Source organism: Pelodiscus sinensis, chromosome 3, assembly GCF_052426305.1.
Source record: "Pelodiscus sinensis isolate ZL-2025 chromosome 3, ASM5242630v1, whole genome shotgun sequence".
In the NCBI taxonomy this organism is placed as follows: Eukaryota; Metazoa; Chordata; order Testudines; family Trionychidae; genus Pelodiscus; species Pelodiscus sinensis.
Window position 1 is genome coordinate 199377614 of NC_143054.1, and position 23029 is coordinate 199400642.

The 23029-nt window shown below is 51.4% G+C and overlaps 3 protein-coding genes across 6 annotated transcripts in view; 1 reads left to right on the forward strand and 2 right to left on the reverse strand.

Annotated features, from left to right (window-relative positions):
• The window catches only part of ARHGEF33 (Rho guanine nucleotide exchange factor 33), a 69789-nt gene extending 61562 nt beyond the window's left edge, over nt 1-8227 (reverse strand). Inside the window, exon 1 of the mRNA XM_006116252.5 lies at nt 1963-8227. The gene's annotated coding sequence lies outside the window, so the exon portion shown is untranslated. The remainder of the gene's footprint in view (nt 1-1962) is intronic.
• A 19-nt stretch (nt 8228-8246) lies between these two features.
• On the reverse strand, nt 8247-19418 carry MORN2 (MORN repeat containing 2). Of its 2 annotated transcripts, XM_075925826.2 has the most exons (5): nt 19360-19418; nt 14528-14578; nt 12148-12254; nt 10026-10162; nt 8247-8508 (listed from the first exon to the last, which is right to left on the reverse strand). In XM_075925826.2, the coding sequence occupies exons 1-5, from the start codon at nt 19364-19366 to the stop codon at nt 8406-8408; spliced, it is 405 nt and encodes a 134-aa protein (XP_075781941.1). In that variant the 5' UTR covers nt 19367-19418; the 3' UTR covers nt 8247-8405. The 2 variants fall into 2 exon arrangements, with proteins under 2 accessions (XP_075781941.1, XP_075781942.1); XM_075925827.2 differs by lacking the exon at nt 14528-14578 and having other exon boundaries at nt 19360-19412.
• DHX57 (DExH-box helicase 57) overlaps nt 19372-23029 on the forward strand; it is a 42483-nt gene continuing 38825 nt past the window's right edge. Inside the window, exon 1 of one of the 3 annotated variants that reach the window (XM_075925814.2) lies at nt 19372-19479. The gene's annotated coding sequence lies outside the window, so the exon portion shown is untranslated. Of the gene's footprint in view, nt 19480-20338; nt 20557-20587; nt 22970-23029 lie in introns of those variants that run through there. The other 2 variants (XM_006116254.5, XM_006116253.5) reach the window with 2 other exon arrangements.

Sequence of the window (23029 nt, forward strand, 5' to 3'; positions counted from 1 at the left end):
CCAAAAACAGCCCTCTCCTCCTGTGCTGACCTGGGCAGGGGAGCCATATGGTGCAGCCATGAAAGATGCAGAATTAAAGGTGGCGGCAGGAGCCTGCTGTGGCCAAAAAGCCTCAAAATGCATTTTCTTAAAGGGGCAGAGTCTCCCCCGTCCCTCCCGACAACTTTGCCCCAGCTTTTCGCGCTGGATCCACTATCTTGGCTCTTTGCCTAGATGGGTTGGCCACCCCTGTCATAGAGGCAGCAAGGCCGGGGGAGGGGGGAAATCGACTAGTCAAGAGCCTTTAACATCCCTTCTACCTACACCGCTCCGATGCCGTGCCGCTCAGCATGGCCGGGGAAGATGCTCTTTGCCGACAGGGGAGCTCTCCCAGCGACACAAGAAAACCACCTCCACAAGGGGCAAGTAGCTATGGCAACAGGAAAAGTTCCCCTGCTGCTATGGAGCTGTCCCTGGAGAATCAGGGTGACTGCTCTGGACCCTGCACTTTGGGTGTGAATGGTCCCCCTGCATGCCCAGAGGTCCCAGCTGACACACTGCATGCTCAGGGCTCTGAGGCCATCCTGTGCCAGGGGATCTGCTGCAGAGCAGGGCGCCCCAGCTGACAGGGGAAGATTTATCCTGGGGCTCCCCCCAGACAATCGTGCTTTCTCTTGCTCTCACAATCAGCTGATCAAGCTGCTTCTCCTACAGTCTGACAAGGAAGGCAGAGAGACTTATCTCCTAGGCTGGGAGATACCGTGATTGGGGGAGAGGGAGTGTTATCCAAAACAGGGGTTTCAACCAGGGGGATGTCTATCTTGGGGGTACACAAAGGTCTTCCAGGAGGTACATCAACTCATCTAGATATCTGTCTAGTTCTACAACAGGCTACATAAAAAGCAAAATCAGTACCAACTAAAATTGTACACAGACCACAACTTCTTTAAACTGTGCTATATACTGTACATTGAAATGCGAGTACTGTATTTATATTCCAATTATTTTGTAAGGACATGGTGAAATGAGAAGATAAGCAACGTTTCAGTGCAGCGTGCTGTGACCCTGTCGTATATGTGTGTCTGATTTTTGTAAGCAAGTGGTTTTTCGGAGATGTGTAACTCAGGGTACGCACAACGAATCAAGCTCCTGCAAGGGACACAGTAGCCTGAAAAAGCTGAGCACCACTGATCTAGAACATCCCCGCCCAGTGCTTTTCTTGCCTGTTCACTAGCCCAAGCTACACCTGACATGCTGACCGCATGGCTAATATGCACTTGGCTTCTTGTCACTTTCAATTTCTGAAATCATGAATTCACTGCACTAAATACAAAGGAAAGACAGTTATCCATTTTTGTTGCTTAAGTCATTATACTTTCATGGTAATCTTGTCTGTCTTTGCTCCACAGGACAGATTTATTAAAGAAAGCAACACGCTGAAGATAGTTCCCAAATACGTTGCGTCAGAATCAATCCACAACCTTATTTGCATAGTTCCAATTTCACAACCGACTGTTCTATAGTCATCCAGAGTCCGTACAGAGCTTTCATTTCCTCTGAGAGCAAAAAACAAATGATTTCCTGTATTCTATTACCTCTAGAGACTGACTAATTCTAATTTGGTCTCTATACATACATTTCAAATGAGACTGCCTTCCAATTCATCTCTGTTTTGCTGCTAAGTAGCATGGGCTATTAGGTCTCTTTTCTTTTACCCTGATATTTTAGATACAAACATGCCCTTAAAAGTTTTATTGGCAATCTGGGAAAATGAACAGGCAAGAAAAGAAATGTTAGAAATAATTGCAATGCATCAAACAACGGAAGAATGATTTTTACTCTTAGAAAATATCTTATCTGCCTGTTTATGTGCTGCAAATCCGACACCTAATAATCATATGCCACTAACTTCCTGCCAGTAGCATGAGAAATGTCATTATTAAAACAATGTGAGGCCCAAAGCTCAGGGCATTTGAAACTTACCCAAGCCTAGGTAAAAGCTCCCTCCGTGGTATCGCTTGTCTGAGCTGGGACGGTATAAAAAAAGAGAGAACGCTAGTGTAGCCTGATGTTCCCCAGAATGGGACTGTCACATGCTAATCACTCACGTTGAACGTAGGCATAACTAATGCCTTCTAATTATGTACGCTTTGGGTCACCTCCCGGGGGGCACTCGGGACTGTGTGCTTGGCAGAAGACAAGGCTGGATTTTTCTGACACTAGAATTGTACGGTTTTGCTGAAGGATGCTGTAGCACTGGAGAGTATGGAGGCAGGGCCTGAAGCAGCAGCCTGGTTTCTGCCTGGGGCTGCCCAACTCCACGAGACTTGAGGGGTGCTCCCTGCCCTCCATCCCAGCTTGGCTGGACACTGGGGAAGATGGGCAGGAAATGGCTGCTCCCTTTGCTACCTCACAGCATCACTGACTCTGTACCACACCCAAGCTTCTGTGTTTCCTGGGGATGCAGAGATCAGGAGAGGCCACTTGCACGTTCTCCTCCCCATCTGTGCATGCAAAGGCAGGTGTGGCTCACCGGACCCCGAACTCCTGCACTGCAGTTGAACCCCCCCTTCACCTGAGTCGGAGTCGGCTGGCCTGGGTCAGCTGTGGGGTCTTATTTGCAGTGTAGATGTGACGACTGAAAGCAGCGCCAACAAGGCGAGAGACAGCGCAGGGAGCAGCAACTATTTGGTTTCCCCTTATACAGTGATACAGAAAAAAGGGCCGGGGGACTGGTTTAGCAGCGTGCACCTCTGTCCCACTACCGCTCTGCAGCACTCACTCGAGAGACCCCACAGAAATTAAGGACGCACTGGAATGGGAGGGACGAAAACTAACTCACGCCTGACGGGATAGGGAAAGAATTTCTGTTATTCCAGGGAGTCTCCCCGCAGTAGCAGCAGGAGCAGGGGCAACAGTGCCCATGGGAGGAGTGATGGACAACAAAGAAAAGAAGAACTTGCTCTTGCAGCTACGGGACAAAGTCTGCTCTACAGGCCCCCTTTGGGCAGAGGTAACTGGGCAGCCCACGTGAGGACAAAAGCCGTGGAGCACATTAAGTGGCTTGTTGAAGTGGCTGTACACACAATATGAGGGGGACTAATTTAGCTACAACTACTCAAGGAGAGATCCTGGAGTCATTGTGGCTAGTTCTCTGAAAACATCCACGCCGTGTGCAGCGGCAGTCAAAAAAAAAAAAGCAAATAGAATGTTAGGAATCATTAAAAAAGGGATAGAGAATAAGACAGAGAACATCTTACTGCTTCTATATAAAACCATGGTACGTCCACATCTTGAGTACTGCGTACAGATGTGGTCGCCTCATCTCAGAAAAGATATATTGGCATTGGAAAAGGTTCCGAAAAGGGCAACAAAAATGATGAGGGGTTTGGAACGGGTCCCATATGAAGAGAGATTAAAAAGACTTAGACTTTTCAGTTTAGAAAAGAGGAGACTAAGGGGGGATATGATAGAGGTCTATAAAACCATGACTGGCGTGGAAAAAGTGAATAAGGAAAAGTTATTTACTTGTTCCCATAAAAACTAGGGGTCACCAAATGAAAGAGGCAGCAGGTTTTAAACAAACAAAAGGAAGTTCTTCTTCACACAACGTCTAGTCAACCTGTGGAACTCCTTGCCAGAGGAGGCTGTGAAGGCTAGGACTATAATAGAGTTTAAAGAGAAGCTAGATAATTTCATGGAGGTTAGGTCCATAAAAGGCTATTAGCCAGGGGATAAAATGGTGTCCTTGGCCTCTGTTTGTCAGAGACTGGAGAGGGATGGCAGGAGACAAATTGCTTGATTGTTGTCTTCGGTCCACCCTCTCTGGGGCACCTGGTGCTGGCCACTGTTGGCAGACAGGCTACTGGGCTAGAAGGACCTTTGGTCTGGCCCAGTACGGCCGTTCGTATGTTCTTATGTAAGTTTTTCTTCACTCAGTGCACAGTCAACCTGTGAAACTCCTTGCCAGAGGATGCGGTGAAGGCTAGGACTTTAACAGGGTTCAAAAAAGAGCTAGATAGCCGCTGGTAGACCTAACTTCCATGAATCTATCAGCCAGGATGGGTAGGAATGGTGTCTCTAGCCTCTGTTTCTCTGGAGGTGGGTGACAGGAGAGAGATCATGTGAGGATTATCTGTTGTGTTCCCTTCCTGTGGGGCATCTGGCATTGGCCACTGTCGGCAGACAGGACACTGGCCTAGATGGATCTTTGGTCTGATCGAGTGTGGCTGTTCTTATGAGAGAGAGTCCCAGAGAAACAGTCTCAAGGACCGGGCGAGGCAGGCACCTAAGTTATCAATGGGCCAGCAAGAAGATGCCTGTCTGAACTCAAGAATTTAGGCCACAGCGGGTTGCTGCGGGTGGGCCATATACAGCAGGTGCAGAGCCAGAAGGCAAGACTGAATGCTTCAGGAGCATCTTGCAGAATTGTATAGACCTTCCCTAGGGGGCAGATGGCAGAGATGTACCAGAAGCCACTGCCAGCAGTGCTGATGAGCAGGGGGTAGCTGAGCCTTCTTCTGCCCCAATCCCCACAAAGACTTGGGGGCACATGGGACCAGAAATCCTTCCTGCTTCCAGGAGCCCTGCAGATGATGCCAAGAGTAGAGCTGGCCCACACCCGGAGCTCCCAGTATTTTGGCATGTGGTCTTGTTCCAGTTCAGTCCACAACCGCAAGCTGGGAATGCGGAGAAATATTCATTTCAGAAACATGGATGCCTCCCCAGATCTTGTTGGTTTATGAAACTGATAAAGTTCTTGTTGGTTTCACAACTGCTGTTCCCTAAGAGCAGCTGTGAAACCAACAAGAATTGTGTCTACTTCAGACTGCAGCTGCCAGGGCTCCCGAGAGCTGCTGCTCCAGGGCAGCTGCGGCGCTGCAGAGCTAAAAGCCCTGGGTGCCCAGTGGCTTTCCAGGAAACAAGGCAGGCGTCCAGTGGAACCCCACCTGTGATCTGACAAAAGTTTTATCAAAATCAAAAGATTTGCACTAAACATTTCTAGTTTGACCAACTGGTATTTTCTGACCAAACTCTGTCTGTGAGCTGTTAAGTGAGACGGATAGCGGGATGGCTGTGTCCAGCCAGAAATGCGGAGATCACACACAGAAAAGAGCTGTGGGACCCCAGTTTAGCGAGTCCTTTGCATTATTCCTGAGCAGTTGCAAATGATGAGCCAGGCTCTCCAAATCATGAGACTTGCTTAGAAAGGATGGGATTTTTAAGAAATGATAACTGTTGGATTAGTTTCATTCATCTTCTAGTTTTTGAGTTTTATGGGGTCATGTTTATCAAGCCTTTCTCCACAGCCATGAGGGCTAAAACCTTAGTATTATTTTTGTTCTAATGAGAACTGAGATTCTCACTTAATTACCTCTCCCGAGGATCTGGGGCTTTAAGTAAAACACCCCAAAATCATAAGAGTTAGCAACACTGCCTGGCTGGCCAACAGGGCTCCTCAGTAAGGTAGGAGCCGACGTCACGGTTCCTTTGTTGCATATTCTGCAGTAGAATTAAATCACAGCTTGCACATGAGCCATCTTTGGCATCTAAGGGGAACGTTGCCTAGATCTTAGGTGTATGTGAATGCAATGATTGGTCTGTCACTAGACGGACGTCGCCAAATACCTGGTGAATCTCTTGAAGGCCTATAAGCTCACCAGACGTTCTCTGTTTGAACAAACCTGGTGTTGGAATCTTGAAAGCCATCTAGAGCAATACTCTATGTGGGGCACCCAATCTGTGCTTGGAACTGGAGTAGCACCCCCCTGAGACTGCAGCTTATGAAATCTACTGAAATAGCTCCAGCTTGGCTGATACCGTCAAATGCCAGGATGGCAACAGGGTTTTTAAACTTTCAAAAGTGTGACATCCCTCTGTGCTTTATCTCAGATCAGCACAGACTGTCCGCAAGCAGCTGGCAAAGAGCTTGGGCTTTTCAAAACAGGTTAGGTAGAAACTGGATCCAAACCTTGAGTTGTAGTAGGAATTGCATGTCGCTATATTTCTATCAAGATCTGCCTCTTTCCATCCTCTTCCGTGACTGCTGTTCGTTTTATGTTCAAGTGTTGTGGTGCACATTTGTTCTCCACTCTTGGACTATGTCTACACTCGGGGCTTCTTGCGCGAGAAATAGGCAAATGAGGCTAAGTGTGGAATATCACCGAGCCTCATTTGCATACTTAATGAGCCGCCACTTTTGCAGAAGATGTTCTTGTGCCAGAAGGAGCTGTCTACACTGTCCCTTCTTGCGCAAGAAAACCCCTCTTGTGCAATGCCGTTATTCCGAAAATAATCAGCGTAGCGGCAACAGGGATCCGAGAAGGAAATGCAAACGAGAGTGCAACATATGCAAATGAGTGCTCCATTTGCATTTCCTCTTGCGAAAGAGGCTCGTAGTGTAGACGTAGCCATAAAGTTTGTGGACAATACCAAGCTGGGGGGGTTGCAAGTGCTTTGGAGGACAGAGTCATAATTCAAAATGATCTGGACAAACTGGAGAAATGGTCTGAGGTAAATAGGATGAAGTTCAATAAGGACAAATGCAAAGTCATCACTTAGGAAGGAACAATCTGTTTCACACGTACAGAATGGGAAACGACTGTCTAGGAAGGAGTCCTGCCGAAAGGGATCTGAGGGTCATAGTGGACCACAAGCTAAATATGAGTCAGCAGTGTGACGCTGCTGAAAAAAAGCAAACATGATTCTGGGATACATTAACAGGAGTGTTGTAAAGCAAGACACAAGAAGTAATTTTTCTGCTCTACTCTGAGCTGATCAGGCCTCAGTTGGAGTATTGTGTCCAGTTTTGAGTATCACATTTCAGGAAAGATGTGGAGAAATTGGAGAAGGTGCAGAAAAGAGCAACAAAAATGATGAAAGGTCTAGAAAACATGAGCTATGAGGAAAGAGTGAAAGAATTGGGTTTGTTTAGTTTGGGAAAGAGAAGACTGAGAGGGGACATAACAGCTTTCAAGTACCTAAAAGGGTATTACGAGGAGAAGGGAGAAAAATTAGTCTCTTTAACCTCTCAGGACAAGAAGCAATGGGCTTAAATTGAAACAAAGGAGGTTTAGGTTGGACATCAGGAAAAACTTCCTACCTGTGAGGGAAGTTAAACGAGAATGATTTCCCTTGGGAGGTTGTGGAGTCTCCATCATTAGAGATGTTTATCTAACCTGCTCTTAAACATCTGTGACGGATGATTTAGATGATGCTTAGTCCCGCCACGAGTGCAGGGACTGGACATGATGAGTTCTTGTGGTCCCTTCCAGTTCCAGTATTCTATGACTCTATGAAGTGAGGTGAGTTCCGATTGCACACAATATTGACTGTGGGAGCTGTGCACTCCCTCTGCATCTAATCAAAGTTCTGCACTCTGCAAATTCTAGGTACACAAGTGCAGTTAGCAAGACTACCCGATCTTGGCGGACAGTTTTGGTTACAACAGTTTTGCAGCCCACTCACTAGCCTAGGTTGCCCCTCACTGCCATAAAGTAAGAGCATTTATGCGTTGCATCAGCAGGAGAAGGTAATGCATGGGCTTACTAAACTCGCTTGTGTTTTTTCAGGTGTTGAGTCTTTGGTCCCATTTTTCTCACACAGAAAAGAAAAGTTAAACTAAATTTCTTTTAAACTGTAAAACCAAGTTCTGTTTTTTGAAAGGGTGAAGCAAAATGTGCACAGTTCTGTGAAGAGCTTCATGATCACAACCAAATAAAAATGTGAAATATAATTTTAGTTTACTAGAACTCCATGAGGGATCAGGATGGCTCCGAGATCAGCTACATTCTGCTTCCACTGTTCCCAGGTCGGGGTGCAGTCAGGTGAGTCGCTTAGCAGGTGGCAGAGCCAAAGGGCTGAGCTGTTACAGGAGGGGGACAGGCGCCTTTTGCAATCGTACGGGGAAGACTAATTGTAGTGCTCCACTTGCATATGCTGGCACTGCAGTGGTGTGTTTGTAGCAGCAATTGTGCTGAGTTTGTGCACCCCTGTGAGTGGTGCTGGGTGGCAGAGTTGCTGGTTTTCTCTGAAATGTGCACAAATTAGGTATACAAAGGGCTTCTCTCACTGATGAATGATGGCTGTAGAGTCCTGTTTTCTTCTGAAACTCCAAGTTGCTGAAATGTCTTGTATATCTTAGATTTCATAATGAAGTTATTTAAAAGACTAACTGTAGTCATTAACTGTTCTGGCTTTAAATTCATCCCGTTGTTTCACATCGCTAGTCAGACACCCTTCAAGAGGAACTTCATCATGAGAAGAAAAGCAACGGAATGTTTAGTTCATTTGGTTAATTTTATTTACAGTACACAGCATGGGAAATTATTTCAACTAAATATGTTAGACATCAGCAGCCGTGGAAACCCTTTGTTACAGCGATTAAGTCCAAAGGCAGCGTCAGGACAGTCTTCAGGGCAAAATAGCTACATTTCCAGCTTAAGCTTCAGTCCCGGTGCTGCAGTGTAATGAAATGTGCCACTCCATTCCAGGCCTTGTGTATCTATAAATTCTCCTTCACCTTCCAGCCTGTAACAGTGTAGAACCAATCTGTTCATGGAGCATGCAATCAGTCTGCTGTTTACACAGTGCTGAGGACTCTAGATGGATTCCCAGACTAGCAGGAGTTGGGGCACTAGGCTCCAGAACTCTGCCCGACCCCCGCAGCTTTACAGACCAAACAGTTCCCCTATACGAACTTGACACTATCAGCCACTGGAGGGCTGTTGAGAGAAAATACATCAAGACAGGGGCTCCTGTGTATTCCAAACATTCTTGCCAAAATGGCAGGCGCTCGCTGTTTGCCCTCACCGAATGCTTATATCTTGTGTTTCAATTCATAGTGCCACCAGAATCCCGAAAATAGTTTTAAATTGCAAACTCTGAAATAGCAAATACGAATTTAAAAAGGAGCCTCCTAGTACAGCATTAAAGTAAATGCAATATTAATTGTCCCCAAAATACTGGTTTGGTTTTAGGTCTGGATGCAGATTTATATTTGGTATCTGACTGGGATTCAGCCAGCACGGACTGAGGTTTAAAAACACTGTGGGTTTTTTTTAAACTTACATAACCACTGGTCCCATTTCTAGCACAATTATATTCTGTTCTCTCTGTGCATCACCAGCAAAACTATTCTGATTCAAGAGTCTTCACTGTTTGTTAACTACATAGAAAAAGTGCAGCTTGCTTTTCATACACTACACAGAGGTGGTGGTTGTATTAATTTCAAACCTGAGCAAATTTGCTGGCACTTATTTAAGGAGAATGAATGCAAACCCTGCTGATGTCAGTTTTAAAGTCAATTTTCTGATTAGATCCACTTTCTGTTCCAGGGACATACAATGTTTTCCTCATACAAAACTCCTCATTCACAATTTTGCATCAACAGAATCAGCTGATGTTTTATGAGATCAGCATATGGTTTTCCCATTAATCTTAATGATAAAAAAATAGACCTCAAGATCCAGCATTTTCTCATCACTATGGAATTTAAATTTGTCTTAAAAAAATTGTGTATCTAGGAATAAGGAATGCAGGACATGTCCACTGATGGGGGGCATGAGGAGGAGAGGCAAAAGGGGCTAGCCCTAGCCCTTCCATCCAAGGCCCTACCCCTTCTGGGGGCACAGGCCCCATCTTTCCCAGGCGCCCAACAGGTCTGTTTCCCACCCCTTGGCCATACCAAGAGATGTGGGGTTGTGCTTAATTTGTCATACAAGAGTTGCACTAGCAATTTTTTCACATTCGTAATTGATGCAGTATGTCCTGGGAATATGAACTTTCAAACCTAGAGGTGCTAGGGCAAATTAAGCCCTGACAAGGGATTGGATCCTTTTTAACAGTGACTTTTAAGCCAGCTCCCAGCACGCACCATCTCCTGAAGAGCTGGCTACCCTCCACATGTAACTGCTAAAGTTTTCAGCGGTTACATGGTTAGCCAATTGCATTCATTTTAACATCCCTATTTACTATCCTGCAGTATTAAAACAAACATGCGTGGAAGGAGCAGCCTACATGCCGCTCATGTCTTGCATTAAGCTTACTTGTTTTCATTGAAATTTCCAATGTACTTTGCTCCATTTGGAAACAAATAGGTTCCTAGTCCATGAAACATGTTGTCCTTGAACTCGCCTTCATAAACTGCCCCTGAAGGATGCTCGAGCCTTCCAGTGCCATTCATCTACGTTTAACAAGGAATTGAGGAAGTGGGTTAATATTTAGTCTTAAAATACCGATGTACACTAGTGTCTTCAGACAACTTTCTTTGACTGTACTACCTTACTAAAGAAAATCAGGTAGGGCAACTAATACCTTTTAGCAATTACCTAGGCTCTCCATTGTGCACAATTTTAAAATAGGTCTCAGAGCTTTTTGGCCAAGGTAACTATATAGTAAACCCCTTCTCCTATGAAAAATGTCATGGGATCTTTAGCATCCAGAGAGGAGAGCCTCAGCTTTTAAACTCTCACCCCAAAACCCCACACATAGTAAACTGAATGGTAGCACACACGTGTACTCCATAAAGCAGAAGAGTTGAATTAACCCTGTCAGATTTTGATCCTCTGCTTTTATAAAAAGCAAGTATTACATATTTGAGACTTAGACCAAGAAAATACAGCACACTCTTACTACAAATAGGGACAATCTTGATATTTGGGACTTTTTCTTATATAGGTGCCTATTATTCCCCACCCCATCCTAATTTTTCATGCTTTCAATCTGACTGCCCTAATTACAAGCCTAATTGTTATCAGACAAAAACTATGTTTAGTGACAGTTCCAGAAGGAAAAATCCCATCTACTCCCAAACCTTACCAGAATGGAAATAGGAAGTTAAGGAAAAAGACTTGTACATTTCTTCATATTGTCTATAATGGTGTCAACAACATACTCCAAGCAACACATACCCTAAAAGCAACACAATACACATCCCCAAAACCATATACATGCCAGCTTCATCAAACTGCCTCTAAAAGAAAACTTTAATAGTTTACTTGTTTCTGTTTATTCTTGCATTTCTCTCAGTTTGGGCAATCAAAATCAATAACTTGGGTTTGGTTTAACATTCTTTTAATGTCGCTTTTTTATTGAATTATCTTAAAAACAGAATTAAAAATATCATTTCAGATCAAGTGCTGACAGGAGAGGCTCTTCCTAATTGCATTCAGCTATTTGTCTGGCTACTCTGCAGCACCCTTTTTTTCCCCTCAACAACAACAACAATCAACTGGTTTCCTATATTTACTCATTTTTCACAGTACAGTAAACTTCCGATAATCCGGCACCTTTAGGACCCAGTGGGTGCTGGATTATCAAATATGCTGGACTATCGGAAGGGGGGGCTATGAGGGGTCTGGGATGGGGTGGGGTGGGGGGATGCCACCCCAGACCCCTCATAGCCTCCCGTTCCGATAGTCTGGCTCTGCCCCAGGCGTCCCTGATTCAGCCACTGCTGGTCAGTTTCTGCCGGGTTGGTCCGGTAGCGCCGACCCATGGCGCTGCAAGACCAACCCGGCAGCACCCCAGCTGCTCTTTGGGACACCGGGGGCAGAGCAGCCGGGGTGCTGCTGGGTTGGTCCCGCAACACCGCTCCTCGGTGCTACTGGACCAACCCGGCAGCACACCAGCTGCTCTGTCCCATCTGTACCCAAGTCAGCTGCTGCTGAAACTGACCAGCGGCTGACTCCAGGAAGCCGGGGCAGAGCAGCTCTGCCTCAGGCTTCCTGGAGTCAGCCGCTGGTCAGTTTCAGCAGTGGCTGAATCGGGGACAGCTGGGGTGCTTCTGGGTTGGTCCCTCAGCCCCGAGGGGCAGCGCTACGGGACCTACCCGGCGGCACTACAGCTGCTCTGCCCCCGGCTTCCCCGATTCAGCCGCTAGTCAGTTTTAGCAGCGGCTGAATTGGGGAAGCTGGGGGCAGAACAGCTCCAATGGTCCGGCTGCCCGGAGCACTTCCGGGTTCCTGATGGTGCTGGACCATCAGGAGTGCCGGCCCATCAGGCGTGCCGGCCCATCAGATGCCGGACCATCGGAGTTTTACTGTAATTCAGAAAGACAATCCATGGCTTGTTATGTACAACTAGATAACCAGTAGGAACTAATGGAAAATTAATTATTGTTAATTGCAATCCTACAAAAAGTTTAAAAAGAGAGAACATTTAAATTACCTTATCATTTTTCCAGGCTCCTGTGTAAATAATTCCATTGGGTGTGGTATGAATTCCATCTCCATGCCTCACCAGAGCACCATCAGGTGTTCTGATACACTCACCATCTAAAACAAGTGAAGTAAAAAAGTCATCACAGAAACTCAGGTACTTTTATTAAAGTGAAATTCAAACAATCATTTCCATTTCAATCAGGTAGTATTTAACCAAAAATCTTAAAACATATCTCTGGGAGTTAGAGAAGCAAAAGACCTATTAGATCAGAGATAACAATTATTATTATTTAATCCATTTCACTCCCTGTGCAGAAGTGTCTCCTGTAAAGTGTGTGTCAGGAGAAGGTCAATGTAGAGGATCAGAATGGTCCCTTTTGGCTTTAAATAATACGACTCAATATTCTCACTTATTTGTGCCACTCAGATGTAGGGCAATCGGGTGACTTATAATAATAAAGTTCTATGCTGCCATGCAGAAAATTCAGATTATCTTCTCAGACAGGTTTTCCACACTCTTGACTAACAAAAGAGTCACACCCAAGTCTGTGAGACTAACTTTGCACCACTGAGGTCAGTGGGAGTTTCACTGATGACTTCAGTGGAAGCAAGATTAGGCCTTACTGGAGATGTGCATAACATAGTACAGGTTGGACCTCCCTGGTCCAGCACCCTTAGGACCTGAGCTGTCCCGGACCAGAGAGTTTGCTGGACCAGGGGAGGTCAGTGTGCCCCTGCCAGCTGCCCCACTCCCAGACTCCTCTCCTTGGTGCTCCCTGCCCTGCCACTGGCCCCACTAAAGCTGGCCCGCCATGGGTCTCCACCTTGCTGCCTGCCCATTGCCCCAGGGTCTCCTGGGGTTCCCGGCAGGGATACTTGGCTACCGCCGGTCCCATTGCTGCAGGGTGTTCTCCGGGGTTCTCAGTAGGGATGTTAAAGACTAGTCGACTATCAGATAAGCATTTGTTTATTGGCTAGTCAATCGACTAGTCGATTTCCCCCCCCCCTCCACTTGCTCCCTCTATCAGACAGAGGCAGCAAAGGGGGGGAAAGAAGGGGTACTTGAAAGTGGCAGCACTGCACAGCTGAGCCCAGGATCCTAGCGTGGCATTTCAAAGTGGCAGCGCAGCATGAAGCCCCGAGTCAACAGGTGACTCTGAGGCCCCCGCTGACTCCGGGCTCCATGCTGCACTGCGGCTTTGAAATGCAGTCTGGAGTCAGCGGGACTTCCCACTGACCCCGGACTGCATGCAGAGTTCCACGTTACTGCTTTGAAATGTACAAGAGCCCCCGATGGGAATGCGGAAGTGCCTATTGACTAGTCGATGGAAATTCCATCAACTACTTGACTAGTAAATTACTCGATATTTAACATCCTTAGTTCTCAGCCAGCTACTAGGCTACCCCGTCCCGCTACTAGGGCCGCCCTGCTGCTACTGGGGATTCTAGCCGCCTGCCTCCACCAGCCCCGCTTCAGTCCCGGCTGGGGCTGGGACTCCCCCACTAACGCTGGGGGTTCCCTGGCTGGGGCTCCCCAGAATCTGCCTGGCCCAGCCAGGGCTCTGCAGCCCCTGCATGAGGGTCTTTGGTCCAGCAACATTCCTGGCCCTGCCGGACCACAGGTGTTGCCATACCAGAGTCCTGCATTTGGGAGATTCAACATGAATTGACTCCACTAGCTAATTATGATCCTAATCCTGGAATCAGAGCAGTGTGAGTGGACTGACGCATCAGTACAAACTCTGCTGACTTCAGCAGCCCTCACACAGGTGTAGGAGTCTGCTGGTGCAGTTCTGACTGTAGGATTGGGGGTTTAGATGGTAAACTCTCAGAATCAAAGCCTAGTCCCAATGAGGTCAGTTGGAGTTTTGCCATTGACTTCAATCAAGCCAGGTTTTTGTCCTAAAAGCAGTCTCATCCTGTCTTCCCAACCAAAGCAATGATGTTTTAGGTAACCAAAGTCTTAAGGTTTGGAATAATTGGAGCAACGCTGAGAAAACAAATTCACTTAGTTTCCATCACCCATTAGGGATTTCAATTTTACTAGTAAGCAAGATGTGTTGTTGAAACATTCTCTTTGCCTTTTTAAATAGATTTTTAAACTAAAATGCTTTGACCTCTGTCACTGCAATGCAGTAGATACGACAAACTCAATTTTAAGTAGGGTGACCAGACATCCCTATATTATCATATATTATATTATCCCTATATTATTGTCCCGATATTAGGGACTTTGTCTAATCTACGCATCTATACTCTCTCTCCTGCCATAACACTGTCCAGATTTTTCACACTTACTATCCAGTTACCCTAGTTTTGACATAACAGCAATTTTTAAAATGGATAAGATAACAAGATAAGTGTGAAATAACTCAAGAATTTCTTACCATACTTGTCATTATTGGGAAATACAAAAGATATTCTATATACTTCAGGACCTGTTAAAAGAAAATGTCTAATTTTTTACTGTTATTTTGGAATCCAAGCCTTTAAATCAATTAGAATCAAATCAATCATATAATCGTATTTATAAAATGTCTGTGTCCTTCATCCAAGGCATTCAGGCTACTGTACAATACAAATTAAAATAGAAAAACATTATGAAAAGTCTGAGGTGGTAGCAGTATTAGTTTGTAACCAAAAAAAACCCTTAAAAACAATGGTCCTGTAGCACCTTAGAGACTAACCAAAAAATATAGATAGTAGCATAAGCTTTCGTGGGCACATCCCATTTCTCCAGATGACTTCTTTGTGGTTGTACCCACGAAAGCTCATGCTACTATTTACAGGCAGTCCCCGGGTTACGCACAAGATAGGGACTATAGGTTTGTTCTTAAGTTGAATTTGTATGTAAGTCGGAACTGGCTCCAGATTCAGCCGCTGCTGAAACTGATCAGCGGCTGACTACAGGAAGCCCTAGGCAGAGTTGCTCTGCCCCCGGCTTCCTGGAATCAGCCACTGATCAGTTTCAACAGCGGCTGAATCTGGACTCCTGGGACAGAACAGCTGGGGCACTGCCGGGTAGGTCCCCGCAGGACCAACCCGGCAGCACCCCAGCTGCTCTACCCCAGGCGTCCCACAACAAAAGCCTGGTCTGCTGAGGGGGCGGGGGGCGCACTAGCTGCGCCCCCTCCCCCCCAGCAGACCAGGGAGACCCGAGCAAAGCCGCGGAGGCGCAGAGGTCCCGCCGCCTCTGCGGCTTTGCTCCTGTCTCCCTGCTGTGCTGGGGGGGAGTCCCCCCCAGCACAGCAGGGAGACCTGAGCAAAGCCGCACAGGTGACGGGACCCCGCTGCCTGTGCGGCTTTGCTCCTTTGCCCCGGAGCAAAGCCGCACAGGCGGCGGGGTCCCCTGCCTCTGCGGCTTTGCTCCAGGGCAAAGGAGCAAAGCCGCACGGGCAGCGGAGTCCCGCCGCCTGTGCGGCTTTGCTCGGGTCTCCCTGCTGTGCTGGGGGGGTTCCCCCCCAGCACAGCAGGGAGACAGGAGCAAAGCCACAGAGGCGGGGGACCCCGCCGCCTGTGCGGCTTTGCTCCGGGGCAAAGGAGCAAAGCCGCACGGGCAGCGGGGTCCTGCCGCCTGTGCGGCTTTGCTCGGGTCTCCCTGCTGTGCTGGGGAGTCCCCCCCAGCACACCAGGGAGACCCGGAGCAGCTTTTCTCGCCCTGGAGGATGCGGTGGCGGGACCGCTGCGCTCTGGGCAGTCCTGCCGCCTGCAAGCTCCGGGCGAGAAAAGCCCCGTTCGTAAGTGCGGATCCAACATAAGTCGGATCCGCGTAAGTCGGGGACTGCCGGTATATATTTTTTGCTGCTTCAGGGGGTAGCCGAGTTAGTCTGTATAGGATAAACTTCAAAAAACAACAAATAATCTGGTAGCACTTTAAAGACTAACAAAACATGTAGATGGTATCATGAGCTTTCGTGGGCACAGGCCACTTCTTCAGATGATCCACGGTGCTACAAGACCATCATGTAAAGAAACACTCTTAACACTGAGGCCACGCACAAATGTTAGCATCCAGTAGAAAAAGAAGGGAAAAATAGTTGGGGAAATGTAATATTCATAGGACAACAGTAGTCACAATAAAAAGAACCTTTGAAATAAAAAAGTTGAGTTTTTTTTTTCTTTTCTGAACGTGGGGAAGAGATGAGCAGACACATATTCCAAACAGCGAGTTCCACTTTTAGGACCCACCACTACAAAGCACAGCCGTTTGCACATATCAGATGCAATTACGGGATGGTTAAAAGGTGGGCTGCCGTGTAAGGTTTCCATTGCCAACGCTCCAGGTTCGTCCTGGCATGCTCAGGTATTGAAGGTTCATCTTAAATATGTCATGTGATAAAACCTCCAACCAAAACTGCCAACCCTGGCTTAATGGCCCAGGTCCTCATCATTATGAGGGTCACACGCAAGACAGTAAATTTAGCTAGAACCTCTATGACAGTGTCAGGCTGTATAAAGCGAGTACTAATGTAAGGGCAATTTGCCACTTCTTAAAGGCAGCCTATATCAATAAGGAGGTATTCTGCTCAGATCAGTGAGCAAACATGATGCTACGGGCTGAACAAGCTGCAGTGACACTTCTGCTCGAAACCCTGGCAAAAGGGAATGAACAGGCCTCTGATTCTGCGTTCATAAAGTCACGTGCTGGGTGCTACAGTCAAGTTGCTGGGGACTAGGGTTGCATGTTCTTGAGGTTTCATCCCATCACATAACCTGTAATTAAAGTTTAAGCTTCGATTGCTGGAGACTCCAGGACAATCCTGGAGGGTCGGTTGGCAGCCCAACCTGCAAGGAGCGGGTACTGTATTGAACACAGCCAGCCCCCGGCCAGGGGCAGGGAACCAAATTTCTGGCAGTGGGGTATATAGATGAGGCCATGGGGTGGTGAGCTCTGGCGGGAGAAGGGTTTCGTGGTCCCGAGGGCAGCGAGCTCTGTCGGGGGGGGTATTTGGGGGTCCCGGAGGCGGCGAGCTCTGTCGGGGGGGGTATTTGGGGGTCCCGGGGGCGGCGAGCTCTGGCGGGGGGGGTATTTGGGGGTCCCGAGGGCAGCGAGCTCTGGCGGGGGGGGCATTTGTGGGTCCCGGGGGCGGCGAGCTCTGTCCGGGGGGGTATTTGGGAGTCCCGGGGGCGGCGAGCTCTGTCAGTGGGGGTATTTGGGGGTCCCGGGGGCGGCGAGCTCTGGCCGGGGGGGGGGGGTATTTGGGAGTCCCGGGGGCGGCGAGCTCTGTCGGGGGGGGTATTTGGGGGTCCCGGGGGCGGCGAGCTCTGTCGGGGGGGGTATTTGGGGGTCCCGGGGGCGGCGAGCTCTGTCGGGGGGGGGGTATTTGGGGGTCCCGGGGGCGGCGAGCTCTGTCGGGGGGGGGGTATTTGGGGGTCCCGGGGGCGGCGAGCTCTGTCGGGGGGGGGGTATTTGGGGGTCCCGGGGGCGGCGAGCTCTGTCGGGGGGGGTATTTGGGGGTCCCGGGGGCGGCGAGCTCTGTCGGGGGGGTATTTGGGGGTCCCGGGGGCGGCGAGCTCTGTCGGGGGGGGTATTTGGGGGTCCCGGGGCGGCGAGCTCTGTCGGGGGGGGTATTTGGGGGTCCCGGGGGCGGCGAGCTCTGGCGGGGGGGGTATTTGGGGGTCCCGGGGGCGGCGAGCTCTGGCGGGGGGGGGGTATTTGGGGGTCCCGGGGGCGGCGAGCTCTGTCGGGGGGGGTATTTGGGGGTCCCGGGGGCGGCGAGCTCTGGCGGGGGGGGGTATTTGGGGGTCCCGGGGGCGGCGAGCTCTGGCGGGGGGGGGTATTTGGGGGTCCCGGGGGCGGCGAGCTCTGGCGGGGGGGGTATTTGGGGGTCCCGGGGGCGGCGAGCTCTGGCGGGGGGGGTATTTGGGGGTCCCGGGGGCGGCGAGCTCTGGCGGGGGGGGGGTATTTGGGGGTCCCGGGGGCGGCGAGCTCTGGCGGGGGGGTATTTGGGGGTCCCGGGGGCGGCGAGCTCTGTCGGGGGGGGTATTTGGGGGTCGCGGGGGCGGCGAGCTCTGTCGGGGGGGGGTATTTGGGGGTCGCGGGGGCGGCGAGCTCTGGCGGGGGGGGGGGTATTTGGGGGTCCCGGGGGCGGCGAGCTCTGGCGGCGGGGGGGTATTTGGGGGTCCCGGGGGCGGCGAGCTCTGGCGGCGGGGGGGTATTTGGGGGTCCCGGGGGCGGCGAGCTCTGGGGGGGGGGGTATTTGGGGGTCCCGGGGGCGGCGAGCTCTGGCGGCGGGGGGGTATTTGGGGGTCCCGGGGGCGGCGAGCTCTGTCGGGGGGGGGGTATTTGGGGGTCCCGGGGCGGCGAGCTCTGGCCGGGGGGGGGTTTGGGGGTCCCGGGAGCGGCGAGCTCTGGCCGGGGGGGGGGGTATTTGGGGGTCCCGGGGGCGGCGACCTCTGGCCGGGGGGGGGGGGGTATTTGGAGGTCCCGGGGGCGGCGAGCTCTGGCCGGGGGGGGGGTATTTGGGGGTCCCGGGGGCGGCGAGCTCTGTCGGGGGGGGTATTTGGGGGTCCCGGGGGCGGCGAGCTCTGTCGGGGGGGGTATTTGGGGGTCCCGGGGGCGGCGAGCTCTGGCCGGGGGGGGTATTTGGGGGTCCCGGGGGCGGCGAGCTCTGTCGGGGGGGGGGGGTATTTGGGGGTCCCGGGGGCGGCGAGCTCTGTCGGGGGGGGGGGTATTTGGAGGTCCCGGGGGGCGGCGAGCTCTGGCCGGGGGGGGGGTATTTGGGTGTCCCGGGGGCGGCGAGCTCTGTCGGGGGGGGTATTTGGGGGTCCCGGGGGCGGCGAGCTCTGGCCGGGGGGGGTATTTGGAGGTCCCGGGGGCGGCGAGCTCTGGCCGGGGGGGGGGTATTTGGGGGTCCCGGGGGCGGCGAGCTCTGTCGGGGGGGGTATTTGGGGGTCCCGGGGGCGGCGAGCTCTGGCCGGGGGGGGGGTATTTGGGGGTTCCGGGGGCGGCGAGCTCTGTCGGGGGGGGGTATTTGGGGGTCCCGGGGGCGGCGAGCTCTGGCCGGGGGGGGGGGGTATTTGGGGGTCCCGGGGGCGGCGAGCTCTGTCGGGGGGGGGTATTTGGGGGTCCCGGGGGCGGCGAGCTCTGGGGGGGGGGTATTTGGGGGTCCCGGGGGCGGCGAGCTCTGGCCGGGGGGGGCATTCGGGGGTCCCGGTGTCTGGCAGGGGGAGGAGGAGGGGCGGGGGCGGGGGCGGGGGCGGGGGGGGTGTCTCTCACCGGCCATGTTTGGGAGGCGGTGGCTGCGGTTGCTATGGGGACCGGTGGATTTCCCCACCGGAAGTGGAGGAGATTTCACTTCCGGGTCGGCGGTGGCTGCGCTGAGCGGTTGCGGGGCAGGTACGTGGGGCCCGGCTGCCCTGGGGCGGCGCCACCCCCACCGGGGCCTGAGAGGGAGGGCGGGGGGGTCCCAGGGAGTGGGGCGCCCTGTGGGGTTGGGGGGACTGGGCCGCTCCGCACGGGTGGGGGGTGTTGGGGGGCTCGGGGGACTGGGGCGCCCCGCGGGGGTGGGGGGTGTTGGGAGGCTCGGGGGACTGGGCCGCTCCGCACGGGTGGGGGGTGTTGGGGGGCTCGGGGGACTGGGGCGCCCCGCGGGGGTGGGGGGTGTTGGGGTGCTCGGGGGACTGGGGCGCCCCGCGGGGTGGGGGGGTGTTGGGGGGCTCGGGGGACTGGGGCGCCCCGCGGGGGTGGGGGGTGTTGGGAGGCTCGGGGGACTGGGGCGCCCCGCGGGGTGGGGGGGTGTTGGGGGGCTCGGGGGACTGGGGCGCCCCGCGGGGGTGGGGGGTGTTGGGAGGCTCGGGGGACTGGGGCGCCCCGCGGGGGTGGGGGGTGTTGGGGGGCTCGGGGGACTGGGGCGCCCCGCGGGGGTGGGGGGTGTTGGGAGGCTCGGGGGACTGGGGTGCCCCGCGGGGGTGGGGGGTGTTGGGGGGCTCGGGGGACTGGGGCGCCCTGGGGGGGGTGGGGGGTGTTGGGAGGCTCGGGGGACTGGGGCGCCCCGCGGGGGTGGGGGGTGTTGGGGGGCTCGGGGGACTGGGGCGCCCCGCGGGGGTGGGGAGGTGTTGGGGTGCTCGGGGGACTGGGGCGCCCCGCGGGGGTGGGGGGTGTTGGGGGGCTCGGGGGACTGGGGCGCCCCGTGGGGGTGTTGGGGGGATCTTAGGTGTTATGGGTGAGGTCATGGCAGACGGTGTCCCAAAGGGGCTGTGATGTCACTGGGGGGCCGGGGGGGGCGATGGAGTTGCTTTTGTGTGGGGTTCTGGATGTCAGTTTCCTCTCCGGGGAAGGTGTCAACCTGCGGACAGGCCAGCCTTAGCAGTGGCTGTGGCCAGCTGCAGGCACCTTGGCTTCTGCCCAGTGCTCCTCCTGGCGCTGCTGCTCGGGCTTCGGACGCTATCGGGCGCCCTTGCAGCAACGTCGCTGGTATAGTCGCTTCCTTCTCCACTGTGCGTAGCTCCTTCCTGTTAGAAAGCTCTGGGGTGTGAATAGACACCCTCCCCGAGAGACGCAAGTTACACTGTCCGAAGAGCTTGTGTGCGTGACACTGTTTTGGCAGGAGAGCTTCTCCCGCCAACACAGCTTTTTGTGCAGATGGTTTTATTATGCTGATGGGAGAGCGCTCTCCTGTCTCCGGAGAGTATCTTCACCAGATGTGCGGCGTTGGTACAGTATGCCATTGGCTTGGGTAATTGCCAGGATTCTTTGCGATTGCATATCATGCTTTTTGTCTTTCTAGTTTTCTTTTTTAAAAACTGCCTTATTGAATTCCACAATGAGAAATCAACCTGCACAGTCAGTGTTACAGAGAAAAGCTCTTATAGGCTGTTGTTTAGGTTGTGATATGCAACAAAATACAGATGTGCCACTTTTTGGTCTTCTGTCATAGGTTTTCAATGGCTTGTGTCATGTAATGGCAGGACTGATGGTTGAGAGGTATGGTTAGACTCATGTCTTATCCACTAGACTCCAGTGACTCATGCAGATCCCTTTAGATCTCTGTTGAGAGAGCTTGGCTGTGCCCTTAAAGAGAAGACCCTACACACAGACCTTTCCCTTCTGTACAGAAGACACAACCATGTCTGTGGCAATGTCCTCCCGGGTTCTAGAAAGCACTCAGCAGTATGGATAGCCACTTAACGCAGTGAGCAGGCTAAAGAAGAGCTGAGGTAGGGGAACATGCATCCTCCCCCTCCCCAGCCCTACAAGCTTTAGGGTGTAAAAGTAATAAACACTTCCCAGTGGAGATCCTTTAATGCAGTGGGGGAGCCTTTTCTGGGGCAGGGGCCACTAACCTACAGAGATATCAGTTGGGGGCTGCACAAAAGTGAGGACCCTACCAAAAAAAACACACACACAAACTAGGGATGTGAGCAACTAGTCCCTCCCTCTCCTCTCCTCTCCTCTCCTCTCCTCTCCTCTCCTCTCCTCCGCTGCCTCTATCAGAAAGAGGCATCAGAGGGGAGAGGAAGGAGAGAGGCTGCCACTTTGAAACGCCACGTGCAGTCAAAGACCAGCTGGGAATTTCAAAGCGGCAGTGCCGCATGGAGCCTGGGATCAGCTGACTTCCACTTGTCATCACCTACAGTCCACAGCTTAAACCCCTCCAACACATTATCATCAATCTACAACCTATCCTGGAAAATGACCCCCTCACTTTCACAGGCCTTGGGGGAAAGGCCAATCCTCACCTACAGACAACCCCCTAACCTCAAACAAATTCTTTCCAGTAAGCACGCAACACACCTCTATCATAATCACCCAGGAACCCACCCCTGCAATCAGCCCCGGTGCCAACACTGCCCACACATCTACACAAGCGATTTCATCACTGGACCCAACCACATCAGCCTCCAAATCAGAGCTCATTTAACTGCACATCCACTAATGTGATCTAGATTATGCCATACAATGCCCCACTGCCATGAATATTGGCCAAACTGGACAGTCTCTAGGGGAAAGAATGAATGGACACAAATCAGATCGCTGAAAAGACAACACACTAAAACCTGTTGGAGAACACTTTAATCTACTTGAACACTCATTAATGGATCTCCAAGTCACCTGTGTTTCAGGCCAGTCCCACAAGCCAAATGTACAGAGAAGAATTGGCACTTAACTTCATTCACAAGATTAATTCTTATGCAAATGGTCTGAACAAAGATAGGCTGGCTTGCACACTGTCTTCCACATCCTATGACTTAACCTACCAACCAAACAATGGAGGTGCTAATTGTTCTTGTAACTATTTGAACCATCTGCTCACTCTCTTTCTCTCTCTTTTTTTTTCTCCTTTCCCCCTCCTTTTTTTTTTTCTTTCCTCTCCCCTCCCCTTATTTGTTCTTGGATCTGGACTTCTCATACTTCAGTCATCTGAAGAAGTGGGTTGTGCCCATGAAAGCTCATACCACCATCTACATGTTTTGTTAGTCTTTAAGGTGCTACTAGACTATTTGTTGGTTTTTTAGTTTTTCCTGTTGCAGACTAACTCGGTTCCCCTTCTGAAAGTTCCATCAGTGAGTCCCCATTAGAACTGCAGTGTGAAAAAGTGGGGCCAAAGCTGCTGAGGAGACATGAGACAACACACGGAAGGCAATGGCCTCTCTCATTTAAGCCCCCTAAAATGAATGCAGACCCATCCGGACTGTGTTTTGCAAAGTGGGGAAATCTCTGATGAGTTCAGTTGGGGCAAACCCCAGCTTGCTTTCCTGAATGCTTAAGGATCTCTGAGTGGATGCAAATTCTAAGTCTTCATGAGGACATAGTTGGGCCACCTGTGATAGGCTCATAACACTGACCTGCCTTTTCAAAGTGATCTGTGATCTACCAATGAAAAGAGGTAAACACGAAGCATTGTTACTAGACTCATTTTTCAGATGAAGAAATAAAAGCACCAACG

What these genes read in the sequence shown, in the direction of transcription:
- MORN2 (XM_075925826.2), bottom strand. An exon ending in TCCCAATAATGACAAGTATG is followed by an intron (nt 12,255 to 14,527) that starts GTAAGAAATTCT and finishes CACTTGTTTTAG; the next exon opens with ATGGTGAGTGTATCAGAACA. An exon ending in GGAAATTTCAATGAAAACAA is followed by an intron (nt 8,509 to 10,025) that starts GTAAGCTTAATG and finishes ACACTGTTACAG; the next exon opens with GCTGGAAGGTGAAGGAGAAT.